This window comes from Octodon degus, unplaced genomic scaffold (assembly GCF_000260255.1).
Source record: "Octodon degus isolate 3935 unplaced genomic scaffold, OctDeg1.0 scaffold00016, whole genome shotgun sequence".
In the NCBI taxonomy this organism is placed as follows: domain Eukaryota; kingdom Metazoa; phylum Chordata; class Mammalia; order Rodentia; family Octodontidae; genus Octodon; species Octodon degus.
The window spans coordinates 15,062,995-15,078,130 of record NW_004524592.1 but is presented as its reverse complement, the minus strand read 5'-3'; the positions used below and the strand labels follow the sequence as shown (position 1 = coordinate 15,078,130).

The 15,136-nt window shown below is 37.9% G+C and overlaps 2 protein-coding genes and 2 pseudogenes across 2 annotated transcripts in view; 1 reads left to right on the top strand and 3 right to left on the bottom strand.

Moving 5' to 3' along the window:
• Positions 1 to 159, bottom strand: part of Ica1l (islet cell autoantigen 1 like) — a 127,814-nt gene extending 127,655 nt beyond the window's left edge. The window contains exon 1 of the mRNA XM_023710078.1: positions 107 to 159. The gene's annotated coding sequence lies outside the window, so the exon portion shown is untranslated. The remainder of the gene's footprint in view (positions 1 to 106) is intronic.
• Positions 160 to 2,517: 2,358 nt separating this feature from the next.
• Positions 2,518 to 3,181, bottom strand: LOC101562260 (annotated as a pseudogene).
• Positions 3,182 to 4,816: 1,635 nt separating this feature from the next.
• On the bottom strand, positions 4,817 to 5,394 carry LOC101576972 (chromobox protein homolog 3-like). Its single transcript, XM_012513706.2, is given in 1 exon segment — positions 4,817 to 5,394. A coding segment is annotated over 1 exon segment (552 nt). The 5' UTR covers positions 5,369 to 5,394.
• A 3,155-nt stretch (positions 5,395 to 8,549) lies between these two features.
• LOC105741585 lies at positions 8,550 to 8,966 on the top strand (annotated as a pseudogene).
• Positions 8,967 to 15,136: the final 6,170 nt, after the last annotated feature.

Genomic DNA, 15,136 nt, shown 5'->3' with positions numbered 1-15,136 from the left:
GAAGTCAGAACTCCATCTGTTTGATTTCCAGGGAAATAAACAGAATAAGCATTGTGGGGGTTTTTTGACACAGAAAGAAGTGGAACAGTTTGATACTGGCACTCACCTGCAGAGGGCCTGGAACTAGTTGATAATCTTTAACAGACCCAAAATAGAGACTCTGTAGAAAGAAAAAGTGAAACAATTTACTCATCAGATTTGACTTAAGCAGATAGCTAAAGAAAGACAAAGGTAATGTAACTGCCTGACACAGCAGATTGAATGAGAGAAGAAATTATTCATTATTACATAGAAAATTCAAACATGCAAAGATCTTACAGATAAAACTTAGAATGTGAAGGAAGAAACAGTGAACATTCCAGCCATTTACAAGTTTGAGTCATTAGAAATGCTGAAGTGTTATAGATGAGCCCTATTATTTGCATCCAAAATAATTTCATTTTTGGTAATAATTTCAAATTCCATTAGTCAAACAAGATCAGACCGAAAAAAAAAAAAAAAAAAAAAAGATCAGGCCCATTCAGAGTAGTGTGGCCATAGACCCATTAGTTGAAATGGCATGGCTTTCCTGTTTATAACAATTAGTTATTATTGATGTAATATTTGATGTCTTTTTTAAAAGTGTAAACAAGTGCAGCCACATACTTCCCTAGGGATGGGTAGCAGAGATTGATGTTCTATCTATCTATCTATCTATCTATCTATCTATCCATCCATCCATCCATCCATCCATCCATCCAGCTTGGCCTCACAGTGATTCTCCTGTCTCAGCCTCCCCAGCACTAGGATTACAGGTGTGTGCCACCATGCCTAATTTCAGGGCTGGCATAGCAAGTAGGTGCTTAGACCACTGAGCTATCTCTCCAGGCCCCATTTGATGTCTTTTTATGAGCAATGTTATAGCCCCTTCTTCCATATCATTGTTTTTGGTTTGTCAAATCAGTCTTATTCTTTTATACATTACCTATATTTTTTTCATTATGGAAGTATATCTCATTACAACAAAATAGAAAATAGGTAAATTCATTTCTAATTTTAATACCTATTCAAGAACAACAAATAATTATTGGGTACTGAAAACTAAAACTAATGAGGTGAAGAATTGTGAGCATTCTATTTTACTTTCCTTATTTAATAAAGCTGTGCATTAGTCTTTATATTTTTGCATTTTATAACTGTACTTTTAATAATTTAATAATTTTAATGAACTAAGTCCGAACCACATAGTGAGACCCTATACCACAAAAAATAAAAAATACAAATAAATTTCATATATGTATAAATTATTTCACATATAAGACTTGAGCATTTGTGAATTTTTGTCATCACAAGGATCCTGAAATCTATTTTCAGAGTATAATGAGATAATGATTGTATAAGATATTATTCTAATTATTGTGTACAGCTTATATGTGTAGGTTGTAAGAGATAAAACCCTTTTTTATCTAGCTGACAAAATTACTTTAAAGCTCAACACTGAGAATAATCTGGAAGATGGAAAACTAGTCCTTCCAGTATTAAAATATATTCTAAGAAGACCCTATTGAAAATGAACATTGAAGGGCTGCAAGATAGCTCAATGGACTAAGCACCTACTCACAAGCACAAGGACTGGGATTTGATCCTCAGCACCACATGCCATGCTGGCTCCATCCCCAGGTGTGCCGAACTGGCCACTGAGACCAGGCATGGTGGTGCATGCCTATAATCCCAGCGCAAGGGAGGCTGAAAATATGAACATCACTAGGAGTCCGAACTGTAAGTGAGACCCTGTAACAAGTACATAAAACAAACAAACAAAACCACTGAAATCAGATGTGACAGTACACACCTGTAATGCCAGTGCCTGGGAGGCTCAGGAAGTAGTATTGCAAGTTTAAGCTGAACCTGGGCAATTTAGTGACCTAGCAAGATCCTATACCAAAAAAAAAAAAAAAAAAAAAAAAAAAAGAAAGAAAGAAAGAAAGAAAAGCAAGCAAGCTAGCTAGCTAGCTAATTGACCATATGCACTTTTGTTTTCCTTTCCTAAACCAATTAGAATAATAGTAATGGAATAAAAAAGTAATCTAATTTCTAGGTATACATAGAGACAAGTAAATAAAAGACTTCAATGAGTTTTTCTGATAGCAGAGAAAGTAGTAACCTAAGTATCAAAAAGAAGAATGATAATAAAAAATGAGGCAATTATTTCCTAAAATCTCTGAAAGACTCACCTTTCTCTGTATTCTAGACTAGATCCTTGGAGTACTCCCTACTGTGTGTCACTCAGTGGCAGTTGAGGAAGCCTGTGGAGTCAGCAGGCCCCCCACAGCAGAGGAATGAGTATAAAAACAAATAATCAACTCTATGTTTATTTTTTTAATGTAAAGGTCAGTTCATTAAGCTCAATAATGAAAGCTATCAGAACAATATTCTTCTGACTTTTTCTTTAACAAACAAAAGAAAAAAAAAATTAAAACCCTCTCATAGCCGCAGATGCTGTGGTTGTCAAGCCACTCTGGAAATGGAAACAGTCCATCAATTTGTTACACCACTCCCTGGATCAGCAAGACTATGGTCTGGATCACTCTCCAAGTCATCCATTTCCTGGAACAAAGAGTAATTTGCTTTCACATCATTCCCAGCATCCTCTAAGAACTGGGTATCAGGTGTGTCAAGATTGTGATCTGTTTCAAACAGCTGTTTGCCATTTATTTTTTCTCCTTTTTTTGCTTTCTTCTTAATTCACAAGAGCTCTACATCAAGCTTGGTCTTCCAACAAAAATTCTTAATTATAACCGGGGTCTTATGGGATAACTATTCCTCTGCTTCTTTTGCTTTTAGTTTTTCTTCCTCTCATTTTTATCTGATCCACTATTTAATTCTTTTCTTGCATCACTCTCACTAGAGTAAAGATCATGACCACACCAAATTTTCTTCAGCCTGCAATGCTAAAAATTTTTAAATGTCTCTGACATCATTATCTTTTAGATTTTGATGAGAGAATGTTTTATAAGGTGGAGCTTCATCTGAGTATTGTATGTAAACTTGAAGGTAGTCTAGACAGTTACATCATTTTCTCCAGCTCAGATGTCACAATAATGGTGATGCTGAGTGGGTTTTCTGATAATACTGTGGAATCAGGGTAGATGGACTCCAGACACCTCAAGTTCTTTTCCTTACTCCTCACTGTTAGCATCATTGCTGCTGATGGATCACAAGGACACTTAGGCTGTGGGCTACAGTTGAGTGCAAAGCCCCAAGTCTACATATTGAATCAATGAAAGTCAAGTTCTTTTCTCATTGCTCACCAACAAAGTACATGTGCACATACATACTCATAATTCCCCAGAAGGACCAGAAGATTCTTCTCTCCAGACAATACATATTAAAAACTCCAGAGAAAAGGAGTATGTTGAGATTCCAAAAGGAAAAATCCCTGCTGGTAATGTTCACTAGTTGACAAGATCACACACAGAAAGCTTTGAATTTCTTTATTATAGTCTTACTCTTAAGATATAAATGGAGAGCCAAAGATCACTAAACAGCTCAAGATAGCTTCTATCGAGAAAGACTTCTTTTTTTTTTTAAAGGAATATAAAACTATTTATTGACCACTGCTCACCATTATTTACAATAAAGTAAACAATATACATTAGGATAACATTCTGACTACTACAAAGTTGTTTTCCTGGCTTCTGCTGAAAACAGTAACTCGAATACTGAAGATTGAACCTACATGTAAGGAACAAGTTGGGATCAAGAAACAACATGCAGGTCAATAGTTTAGATTACAAGTGTGTCCGCTCATTTATTCTAGGTCTTAAACTGTGAACGCCGCCAGCCACTCGGTAGGTTTCTGACAGCCAAATCAAGACATACATGAATCCTGACTTTTGAGTGCAGATTTCAACTTGCTGTGAAGTAATGAGTCTTGAGGAATTTTTAATGTTCCCTTGTTAAGTCTTAGCAAATTCAAACAAACCAAGTTTTGACTTGCTACCTTATTCGGGTGGGAAAGTTGTTGGTAGAGATAAGAATTTTTTTTTCTCTTTTTGAGTCAGGGTCTCACGATACAGTTCAGGCTGGCCTTGTGCTCACTTTGTAGCCCAGGCTAGTCTTGAACTCCCAGGATCCTCCAGCTTCAGCCTCCCAAGGGCTGGGATTCTAGGCATGCGCCACCATGCCCAGCTAGATAAAGACTTTTTTTGCAGGGGAGTTTTGGAAGTAAATTGCATTTTTGTGACTAAAGACAGATGCAGATTCTGATATGGCCGCTTTGAAAATACCTACTTTAAACTGTCCAATTAACCACAAAACCATCTATTTAACTTAAAAGGTTATGGCTTCAGAAAACTTTCTATTTAACTGGAAGTGATTTCTTACGTTGCTTAGAACGATGATGTCTCAAACATGAGGTTATCACTCATAGTTTTTGTTTTGGTGAATGTTTAAAAACAAAACAAAAACCACTTACATAAGAATTTTATTTATATACACACAAACAAAAAACTCAGAATAGTCCTTAAGTATATGAGCTAAAACATGAGTTGGACTATGGACAATTCCCCCCAACATTTAGAGAAGCAGAGGAAATGTATCAGGCTGCCAAATGCTCTTTTCTGATAAAGGAAGCAACTACAAAAGCTTTATTTGTTCAAAGTAACCAGTGCTATAGATGCAAAACAAACAAAACCCAACAACTCCCCCAAATACTACTTTTAAAACTGACATATTAAACTTGATTTTCATTAGAATGTTTTTTTTCACACTAGTAAATCAAAACCAAGACCCATATTTTATATATATATATAAATATATATATAAATGATGTAAGTTATTGAGCTTCATCTTCTGGACAAGAATGCCAAGTTAGCCTCTCTTCATAAAAAGCAATGATGATTTGAGGACATTTCATATTTGCCTCTTTTGCCAGCACCAAGTCAGCCTCATCTGAATCTTTCCATTTCATGAGAAACATCAATTCTCCACTACTATCTGTGGCGCCAATTATTCGTTCAGGATCAAGACCTCTAGCAAAACCTCTAGGTTTGTCATCAGCATCTCTTTTTTTCTTTGACTTGCTGTCATCAGATTCACTGTCAGATAAAGATTTTCTTTTTGTACCATCTTTTTCTTTACCAGCTTTTTGCGAATTAAGAAATGCTTCAATTAACTCTGGACAATCTAAATTTTCTTCAGGTTCCCATGTATTGTCAGCATCTGTAAATCCCTTCCACTTCAGAAAATACTCCACCTTCCCATTCACTACACGTCAGTCCAGTACTTTCTCTACCACAAACTCTTCAGGTTCTGCTTCCTCAACTTTTTTACTTTTTCCATTTTGTTTCTTTCCCATTTTTTGCAATGTAGTTTTATTGGAGGCCATTTTTTTCTGCAGACTTGAAGAGTTCACCGCCTTGGACGCTCGGTCGTGGGTCCACAGTCTCGGCCTGCGCGCCTGCAGCTCCACTCGCACCCGAGCACCGAGAAAGACTTCTGTCAGCTAGGTATGGTAGAACATGCCTATAACTTCAGCATTCTGAGAGTCTGAGGCAGAAAAATCACAGATTTGAATCAAGCCTGGGAAATGTACTATTTAGTGAAACTTGTATTAAAAATTTAAAAATATGAAGGGCTAGAGTTGAGGCTCTGTGCAAAGTCCCTTAATCCTCAACAATGGGAAAAACAGGAGAAGGGAGAGGCAGATGGAGGGGAGAGGAATATAAAAGAGGGTAAGGGAAAGTAGTTCTTTAGAGAGGTTAGGAATGGCAGTGCATGTTTATAATCACAGTAGTAAGAGGGTTGGGCAGGAAGATTGAGAGTTGAAAAAAATTGAGAAACAAAACAAAATACTTCTAATCTAACCCAGAAACAAACAAACAAAACCAAACAAAAACTGGGCATAGTGGCACATGTATGTAATTCCAGCACTGGGGAGGAAGTGGTGTAAATTCAAGTCAACCTGGGCTATTTAGAAAGTTCAAGGCTGGACTACACAGTGAAAACCTGTTCTCAAAAAAACCAAAACACAGGGCTGGAGATATAGCTCAGCAGCATAAGTGCCTGCTTGGCAAGCGCAAGCTTCTGAGTTTGATCCATGGTACCACAGGATGAGGAGGAGGAGGGAGAGGGGGAGGGGGAGGGGGAAGAGGAGGAGGAGGAGAAAGGAGAAGGAGAAGGAGAAGGAGAAGGAGGAGGAGAAGGAGGAGAAGGAGGAGGAGGAGGAAGAGGAGGAGGAGGAGGAAGAAGAGAAGAAGCAGCAGCAGCAGCACACACAGAGTAGCAGGAGACAAAGATAATATATGATATAGGGAGGAAAATAAAGCAAAACACACCACTTTAAAATCCTCAGAGATAAAATATTGCTGCCATGAAAAAAAAAATGCAGACTATCCCTAAGGAAGAAATGATAAAAGAATAACAAAGAACCCTTGATGGTGATGGGGTAAGAGGGTGGCTAAAGTTTTTAAAATATTGACTAAAAGGAGCTAGGCATAATGAAACTATAATCCTAGCCCTCTGAGAAGCTGAGACAGGAGAACCACAAATTTAAGCCCAGCCTGGGCAATTTAACAACTGAAAGAGACCCTGTCTCAAAAATAAATAAAAAAGAATTTTGGATGTCACGCAGTGTGAAGGCCTTGGCTTTAGTCCCCAGAGGAGAAGGAGGGAGGGCTATTAGATGTGAGCATTGCAGTAAATGCAACTTGGAAGACCAAGATCCACAATGGAAGAACAGTGAAGGGAGGCCCCAGATGCCAGCTGCATAGGACAAGTAGTTCCTATTTCAGATAGACAATGAAGGGCTCTGGAAGGAAATCTCTAGGAGGAAAAAACATTACTATTATTCAGCATAATATTACTATGTTCAGTCATACAGCAAAATGTTAGAGCAGCTAAGAGAAAAATCAATGGTATACATTGTGAAAATTAGGTAATAAAAAGTAGCCATTACACTGCATTCTTGGTTTGTGACAGTACATTCTAATCTTTGCATCTGTCTTCATATTGTCTTCTCCTCTGTGTGTATGTTCAATCTTTCTCTGACTCTCCCTTAAAAAGTAACCTGTGATGGCATTTAGGACCCTCCCTGATAATTAAAAACAATCTCATCTCAAATCCTTAGTCACATATGCAAAAGCTTTACCATATGAAGTAACATTCACATGTTCCAGGGATTAGGTCTGTTATCTTTGGCAGGAAAAGGGGGGTTATCGTTCAGCCCAATGCAATCAAAACGACATTTCAAATCTATGTGAAAGGGATATGTTATCCAATAAGTAATGTTAGGAAATATGCTATCTAGTTGAAAATAATTATTTTGAAACTTAGATTTTGTGAGAATGGTTAAAAATTTAAATACTACAACCTTAATATGATACAATGTGAAAATCTAAGTGAACCTTTTATAAATTTGGGATCAGAGATATTTCTAACATGAGAGCAGGCAAGAAAACCATGCAAGAAATGGCTTAGTAGGCATCATGAAAATTCAAAACAAATACAGTATAACAAATGGACAGTAAGTGTTATGATTCATGTCTGGATGTGTGTTTTGGTTTGGGAAAAAGTTTGTCTACATTTTACTCATGTCCAGAGACTTTGCCAGAGCCTGAGATTATGGGTGGACTAATAGATCTAGCAAAAGAAATTTCAAGGCAATTGAACATTGAAGCAGTCACATGCCTATAGTTGGAGCTTTTCCCCAGATGTGGAGAATCAAGAGCACAGGGTCCAGGAGAATGATTTAAAATGTTTCAAGGATCAGTAAGATAGCTCAGCAGACTAAGTGCTTGCTGAGGTAAGTGCAGGGGCCAGGGTCAATCCCTGGCACCACATGCCATCCTGACCCTGCCACTGGGCACACTAAGACAGTGATGGAGTCCAGATGTGGTGGCCCACACCTGTAATCCCAGCACTAGGAAGTCTGAAAACAGGAGGATCAGGGCCAGCCAAATAGCTCAGTGGATTAAAGCACCTGTAAGCAGGTGCAGTGGCCGGAGGTTCGATCCCAGGGGCCTGTTGTGCCAGCCCCGCCCCCAGAGCACACCGAGATGGTGAGACTAGGTATGGTGGCGCACACCTGTAATCCCAGCTTTTGGGATGCTGTAAACAAGCGGATAACTATGAGTCCAATCTAGTAGTGAGACCCTGAACACCCTGCGGACTGTTCCCTAAAAAAATACCAAAAAAAAAAAAAAAAAAAAAAAAAAAAAAAAAGGAAATAGGAGACAGATCTTCCTAAAATGGAAGGGGATCAAGGACTGGGGGGGCATTAAAATGGGAATTAATGCACCAGTGAGCCTAGCATGTAAGTCTGTATGAATTATAACAACAACAACAAAAAAACCCAAAAAACAGGAGGATCACCCGTACAAATCCAAGATGTGTAGTCAGACCCTGCACAATAAATAAATAACCATGACCCACCCCCCGCCCTGCCCATCCGGCACGACCTCTGGTCAGCTTAATCTAAGGGCTGAGTCTCAGCTGCTGAGAGTTGAGGACCATCCAGATGCAGCGGGGCTCAGCACACGCGGACATTGAGGGCCAGGACAGCACGGACCATGGCGCTGAAGCAGATTAATAAGGCACTTAGTGATTTGGCCCAGGACCCTCCAGCACAATGTTCTGCAGGCCAAGTTGGGGATGATATGTTCCACTGGCAAGCCACAATTATAGGACCTAATGATAGCCCATACCAAGGTGGTGTATTCTTTTTGACAATTCATTTTCCTACAGACTACCCCTTCAAACCACCTAAGGTTGCATTTGCAATAAGAATTTATCATCCAAATATTAACAGTAATAGCAGCATTTGTCTCAATATTCTAAAATCACAGTGGTTTCCTGCTTTAACTATTTCTAAAGTTCTTTTATCCATTTGTTCACTGCTATGTGATCCAAACCCAGATGATTCCCTAGTGCCAGAGATTGCATGGATCTATAAAACAGACAGAGACAAGTACAACAGAATATCTTGAGAATGGACTCAGAAGTATGCCATGTGATGCTACCTTAAAATCAGAATAACCTGCATTATAGCTGGAATAAACTTTAAACTACTGTTCTTTTTTTGATTTTCTATTCTGGCTGCTACCCTATCAGACCTTGTCTTTTTTTAATTTTATTTTTTGTTTACCTTCTTCCATTCATTTACATGCTCATCTGAGAAGACTTCATTTCTTCCAGCTTTGGACAACAACTGCTTTTAGAAACTGTAAAGTAGTTACAAGAGAACAGTTGCCCAAAATTCAGAACTTTTTTAAAAAATGGAGCATGTGTATTATGTGGCCAATATCTTCACTCTAACTTGGTTATGAGACTAAATCATTCCTCACAGCTCTAACTGCTGAAGAAGCCATCTGATGGGGTGAGGGGGGAGATGGATGTTCGGTTATCTTGGCAAGGAAGCATTATTCTAGCAGCATCCATTCTTGTTAAGCCTTCCACTGTTAGAGATTTGAGGTTATATGATATACTTTATGCTCATAACTGATGTGGCTGGAGAATTGGTACTGAATTTATAGCATCAGCAGAACAGAAAATATGATATATTTTATGCATGTCAATAAAGGAATGACCTGTTCTTGTTCTACAGAGAATGGAAATTGGAACTCAAACACCCTTTGCACTCCAAAGTAGGGTCTCAAAACATTTTGTAATTTTCATTTAAATTGTTAGGAGGCTTGGAGCTATTAGTTAATCCATCTTCCAATACACTGTTTAATATAGCACTGAGAAAATGATGCAAGTTGTCAATGGATGAGTGATCAACTAATAGCTCTGCTAGTAATTGATTTATTTTTCTTCAATAAAGTTGCATAAACCAATGAGTTAGCTGCCTGGATTAATCAGTATGGGAAACAATTTTGTAAATGCAAAGCTGGCTCTTTTTTTTTTGTATGTACTATTGGGATTTGCTTCATTGTTTGACATCAAATAATGATGTAAAATTCAAGAGTGACTATTTGCCATGTTCGGTTAAAAGTGCAAGTCTGTTACAGGTTTACCTGTCGTTTTCTGACTTATGCAGAACTAATAAGCTTATTCAGATAGTGTAGCTTCAGTGCACTGCACATTATATACTGGCAGCCCTGGAGATCAGAGATGGACTTGGGGCCCACCAGCTTTGAAATGTGTGTATGGAGTTGAAGTTTATTTTCCAGGTGCATCCCCCATCTAAAATGTCTTCACATTGTATACTTGAAAACTTAAAACCGTAACATGACAGTAATAGTGGGTCAAAATTTACACAATAAAGTATACTGTTTTGGTGTGGGAGTTGTCATGAGGCTGTGTTGAAGTGACTTTACTGTGTGGGATTTGAGTACCCATTGAAATTTATTTGTTCAGCTGTTTACTTTAACAAGCATTACAATGCAGCAGATACCATTGCAGGCAATGTCTCATGAACGAATAAAAGTTAAATGCTATTGGAAAATAAATAAATAATAAAATGCGGTGAGTTTGTCCAGAAGGGAAGCTCCAGTAAAGTTGTAAACTGCAAAGATGGAACAGAAGAGATCTTCCTTGCTGAGAAGGAACAGAATAGAAATGATGGCCTGAGGACCTAACAAAAAGTAGCTAGTCTCCACCCTTTGCAGCCTCAAAATTGCAAAAGTGAAAGACTTCGCTTTGAGGAGAAAGTGACAGAATACCAGGTTCCACAGTGGCAGTGGCACAGAGAATTTATCCCTCAGAAATGGATTCAGAGTACCCAGCAATCCAGGCATTCAAACCCTACAATCAAGAGAAGTCTGGCTGCTGCTCCAAGAAGCAGATGTTGGCATAATCCATATGGCACTAGCTTTAGGCACATGCAGAATGCAAGAGTTGTGGAGTTAAGAAAACTCCCACCCCAATTTCAGAAGGTTTGGAATGCCAGGCCATGTGCCCCTGAGAGGACATGGAGATAGAATGAGTCCTGAGGTGGGTAAGTAAAGTAAGAGAGCAAAAGAGGCTTGCGGCACCCCCCACGGTTGTTGCTTTTGCTGTCTTGCTCCATCATGAGACTACTGCCCTTCTGCCAAGTGCCACCCAGCTTTGGAATTAGCCAACTATGGACTGAAACCTCTACAAGTTCTGAGATAAATGAATCTTTCCCCCTTTAACTTTGGGTGTTGGGTATTTTGTCCCAGCAAGGAGAAAAGTAACTAAAACAATAGTAACTTTTGAAATATCTGACTGTGTGCCACAGCATATGCAGGAGAAATAGTATTTTTAACATAGGAAGCTACTAGAACTCAGAAATGAAAAGACAAATTCACTAGTTGAAAAATAAGGACAAAATAATAAGTGATTCACAAAAGAACTTCCAAGCACAAAATGCCCCCTTTTCATAACACTGATGTCAACAAATACATGCCAGATAGAAAGAAATTTACATCAAATATAAAGAGGGCATCCAAATCTAACACACATATCCTCTAATTTCAAACAGAATCAGTTTTACAACTTCAGTAAACTCTGATAAACCACAGCAATCACTAACTTGAAAAGATGAGCCACTGGAGGGGTTGCAGCCAGAGTTACGAAAGAAGCAGACAACATCTTACTTGTTGCCCAGCTCCCTATCGTAAGCTTGCAAACAGACCACAAAGAAAGAGATTATGATGTTACAGGTAGGAAATGCTTCCTTGCAACTCTGCTGGTTTCCAAGAAGAGAAACCCTGCACAAATAGTTCCTGCCTCTTGTTCTTTCTTCCCCTGTGAGAAACCTGACTGATAAATTTACCATTAGTTCACATTCCTCAACAGGACAGAATTACCACATTTTTTTTGACTGTACAGAGGCAACTCGTCAAAAATTTTAGTAGGAGAAATTAGCATCTTTTTTTATCTCTCACTACTTATAACCTACAAAAGGCAATAGTCTTATAAGGTCAATTCTAACCACTCAAATGTTCATTTGTGAGGGCTTTACTAAAGTCTTAAACTTTTAATTCTTAAGAAGAATTAAAAGACCACTGATACTATGTATGTCCTCCAATAGCTCTCTAAATAATAATTGATATTTTAGTGTTTATTTGCCTGAAACTTTAGGCTCTCGTCTGAGGAGGCAGGTGGGAAATAGGAAAGCAAAATTGTATAACTGGACTCCCTAAAATCCATGCTGGCCAGAACATTTTTTATTTTCTGTGCTTAGAGATAAAGCACGGCTATAAGGAAAATAGAAGTAGGTATATAGTTGTCAACCTTACACATCAGGCTAAAGTAAAATAATCATAAATCTACTAGCCTTAACCTGCCTCTGGAGCTGATGGTTAATATATACTATGGAAAACAGCCTAGAGAAAATACCTGAGAATTGTGGCATTAAGCAGCCAATTACTGAACAGAGATTATAACAATCAACATTGGGGCCGGGGAGATGGCTCAGTGGAATAAGTGCTTCCCTGGCAAGCACAAGGGCCTGAGTTCAATCCCCGGATCCGCAAAAAAAAAAAAAAAAAAAAAAGAAACAAATCACCAGTCAACATCCTGGCTCAAATCTCAGTTTCTAAGGCGATCATTCCAATTGTCATGTAAATAGGAAGGAGGTTAAGATGACTCTACTGTATATATAATTCCTGTGCAAAGAACAGGCCAGAATAAAATTGCTCTGTTTAATAATAACATGCAAAATAACTAACATGAAAAAGTAGCTCAAAGAAAAAAAGGAAGAACCACTATAACATGAAAAAGAGAAAAATACTAAAAAAAAAGTTTCATAAAACGTAACTTTAAAGAATTTCTCTGCATGCAGATAGAGTGTAATGCCATATAACAGATCAGGAAAAGACTACAACAAAAGAGGAAGAAAGATTTTTTAAAAAATATTGAATTTGAAATTACCTGAAAAGAAAAAGTTGGATACTTCAGAAAATCAAGTTGCACAGAGAGCAAGACTAGTGAAAGAATTTATAAAATGAAGATTACAAGGTAACTAGATTGTTACAAGGTAACAAAGTTGTTAGATAAAATCAAGCATGATAGATTTGGAACATAAACAACTGGATCTAGTGTAAATTATAATTCTGAACAGAGAAAGACAGGCATGTGGAACAGGCTAAATATTTAGGAATACAAAACTGAATATTAAAAGAGTTCATTATATTTCAGGAAAAATAGAGAGTGATCTAGACTCTAATATATTATGGAATGTTGCTGAATTTTTAGGGAAAAAAAGAGAATGCTCTCAGCATTTGGGAGGGAGAAACAAGACCATCTACAAATTATGTAATTTATGATGGCTGTAGACATCTCCTCAGCAACATTAGGTACTAAAAGTGAGGGCTTAGGGTGTATTTCAGTGGTACAGCCCTTGTCTAACATGTGTGAAGTACTGGATTCCATCTTAAACTTTACCAAAAAAAGTGAGTACTTTATATAATGCCAAGGAAAGAATGTGACATGGAATTTTTTAGTCAGCTGTAATGCAATTTTAGTGTGTATATAACATTCTGTGTATGGACTGTATAATTTAACTAGTTTTTAATTGATAGATTTTCATGGTATTATTTCAAACCAATAATACAGTGAATAAACTTGCAGTTATTATTTATGAAGGGGTGTGTGTGTGTGTGTGTGTGTGTGTGGTGCCAGGGATCCAACTCAGGACCTTATACTTGCCAGCAGGCACTTATGTCACTGAGCTATATCCCTGACCCTATATAGTTATTATTTAAAATACATGAAACTGTATCTATTACATAATCTCCTGGAAGTATAAAGCTTATGCCAAAGGATATAGCTTTTTAAAAATGTTTTAATTTTGCTATGTTGTCCTCCATAGCTGCTGTACCAACCAGCACCACTTTTACAACAGTATATACTCATTTTGTGTATAGGTCATGTCTTGATAATTCTTACAATATTTCTAACTTTTTCATTAGTATATTTGTGATCTGTCATCTTTGATGTCACTACTGTAATTGCTTTGGGACATCATCAATCATACCCATATAGCACAGCCAATCTAATTAATAAATGCTGCCTGTGCTCTGACTGTCTCACCAACCAGCCATTCCCCACCTCACTTTCTCATCTTGGGCCTTCCATTCTCTGAAACACAATATTGAAATTAAGCCAATTAAGATCATGCAATAGGCCCTAAGTATTCAAGTGAAAGGAAGAGTCACTGGTCCCTCATTTTAAGGAAAATGCTAGAAATTATTAATCTACTGCAGAAGGCAGATTGAAAGCCAGTCAACCTGAAAGCTAGGCCTACTGAGCAAAAAGACTAACAGTCAGAGGAAAGGAAAAGTTTGTGAAGGAAATTAAAAATGATACTCCAGTGAACACATGAGAAGAAAGCAAAATAGCCTTATTGCTGACATGAAGAGGTCAAACCAGCTAAAGTATTCCCTTAGCCAAAGTTTAAACCAGAGAAAGGCCCTTTCTTCAATCTATGAAGACAGAGAGGGGTAAGGAAGCTGCAGCAGAAATGTTTGAAGCTGGCAGAGACTGGTTTATGAGGTTTAAAGAAGCCACTTCTGCCTCAATGGCATAAAGGTACAAAGTGAGACAGCAAGTACCAATGTAGAAGGTGTAGCCAGTTACCTACAAAACCTGAGACAATTGACAAAGGTGGCTACCCTAACGAACAGGTGGGGTATTTTTTGTTTTTTTTTTTTTGTTTGTTTGTTTGTTTTTTGTGGAACCGGGGATTGAACTCAGGCCCTTGCACTTGCCAGGGAAGTGCTTATTCCACTGAGCCATCTCCTCAGCCCCGAACAGGTTTTCAATGAAATGAAGCAGCCCTTTACTGGAATGACATGCCATCTATGACTGTCACAGTTAGAGAGGAGTAATTAATGCCTGGCATCAAAGCTTCAAAGAACAGGCTGACTTTCTTGTTTGGGATTAATGTAGCTCATGAGTTTTCTAATCCAAAATCTCCATTTACCACTAAAAAAAATCCTAGGCCCTTAGGAACTATACTAATCTACTCAACCTGGGATCTCAAACAGAATGGCAAGCCTAGATGGCAGCAATATATTTATAACATGATTTACTAAATACTTTAAGCCCACTATTAATACCCAATATACAGAAAAGAAATATGCCTTTCAAATTATTACTGTTAAGTTAGCTACAGTGGTGCACATTTGCAGAACCCCTACTTGGGAGGCTGAAACAAGAGGATCACTTAAGGAGCCAAGCATAATGA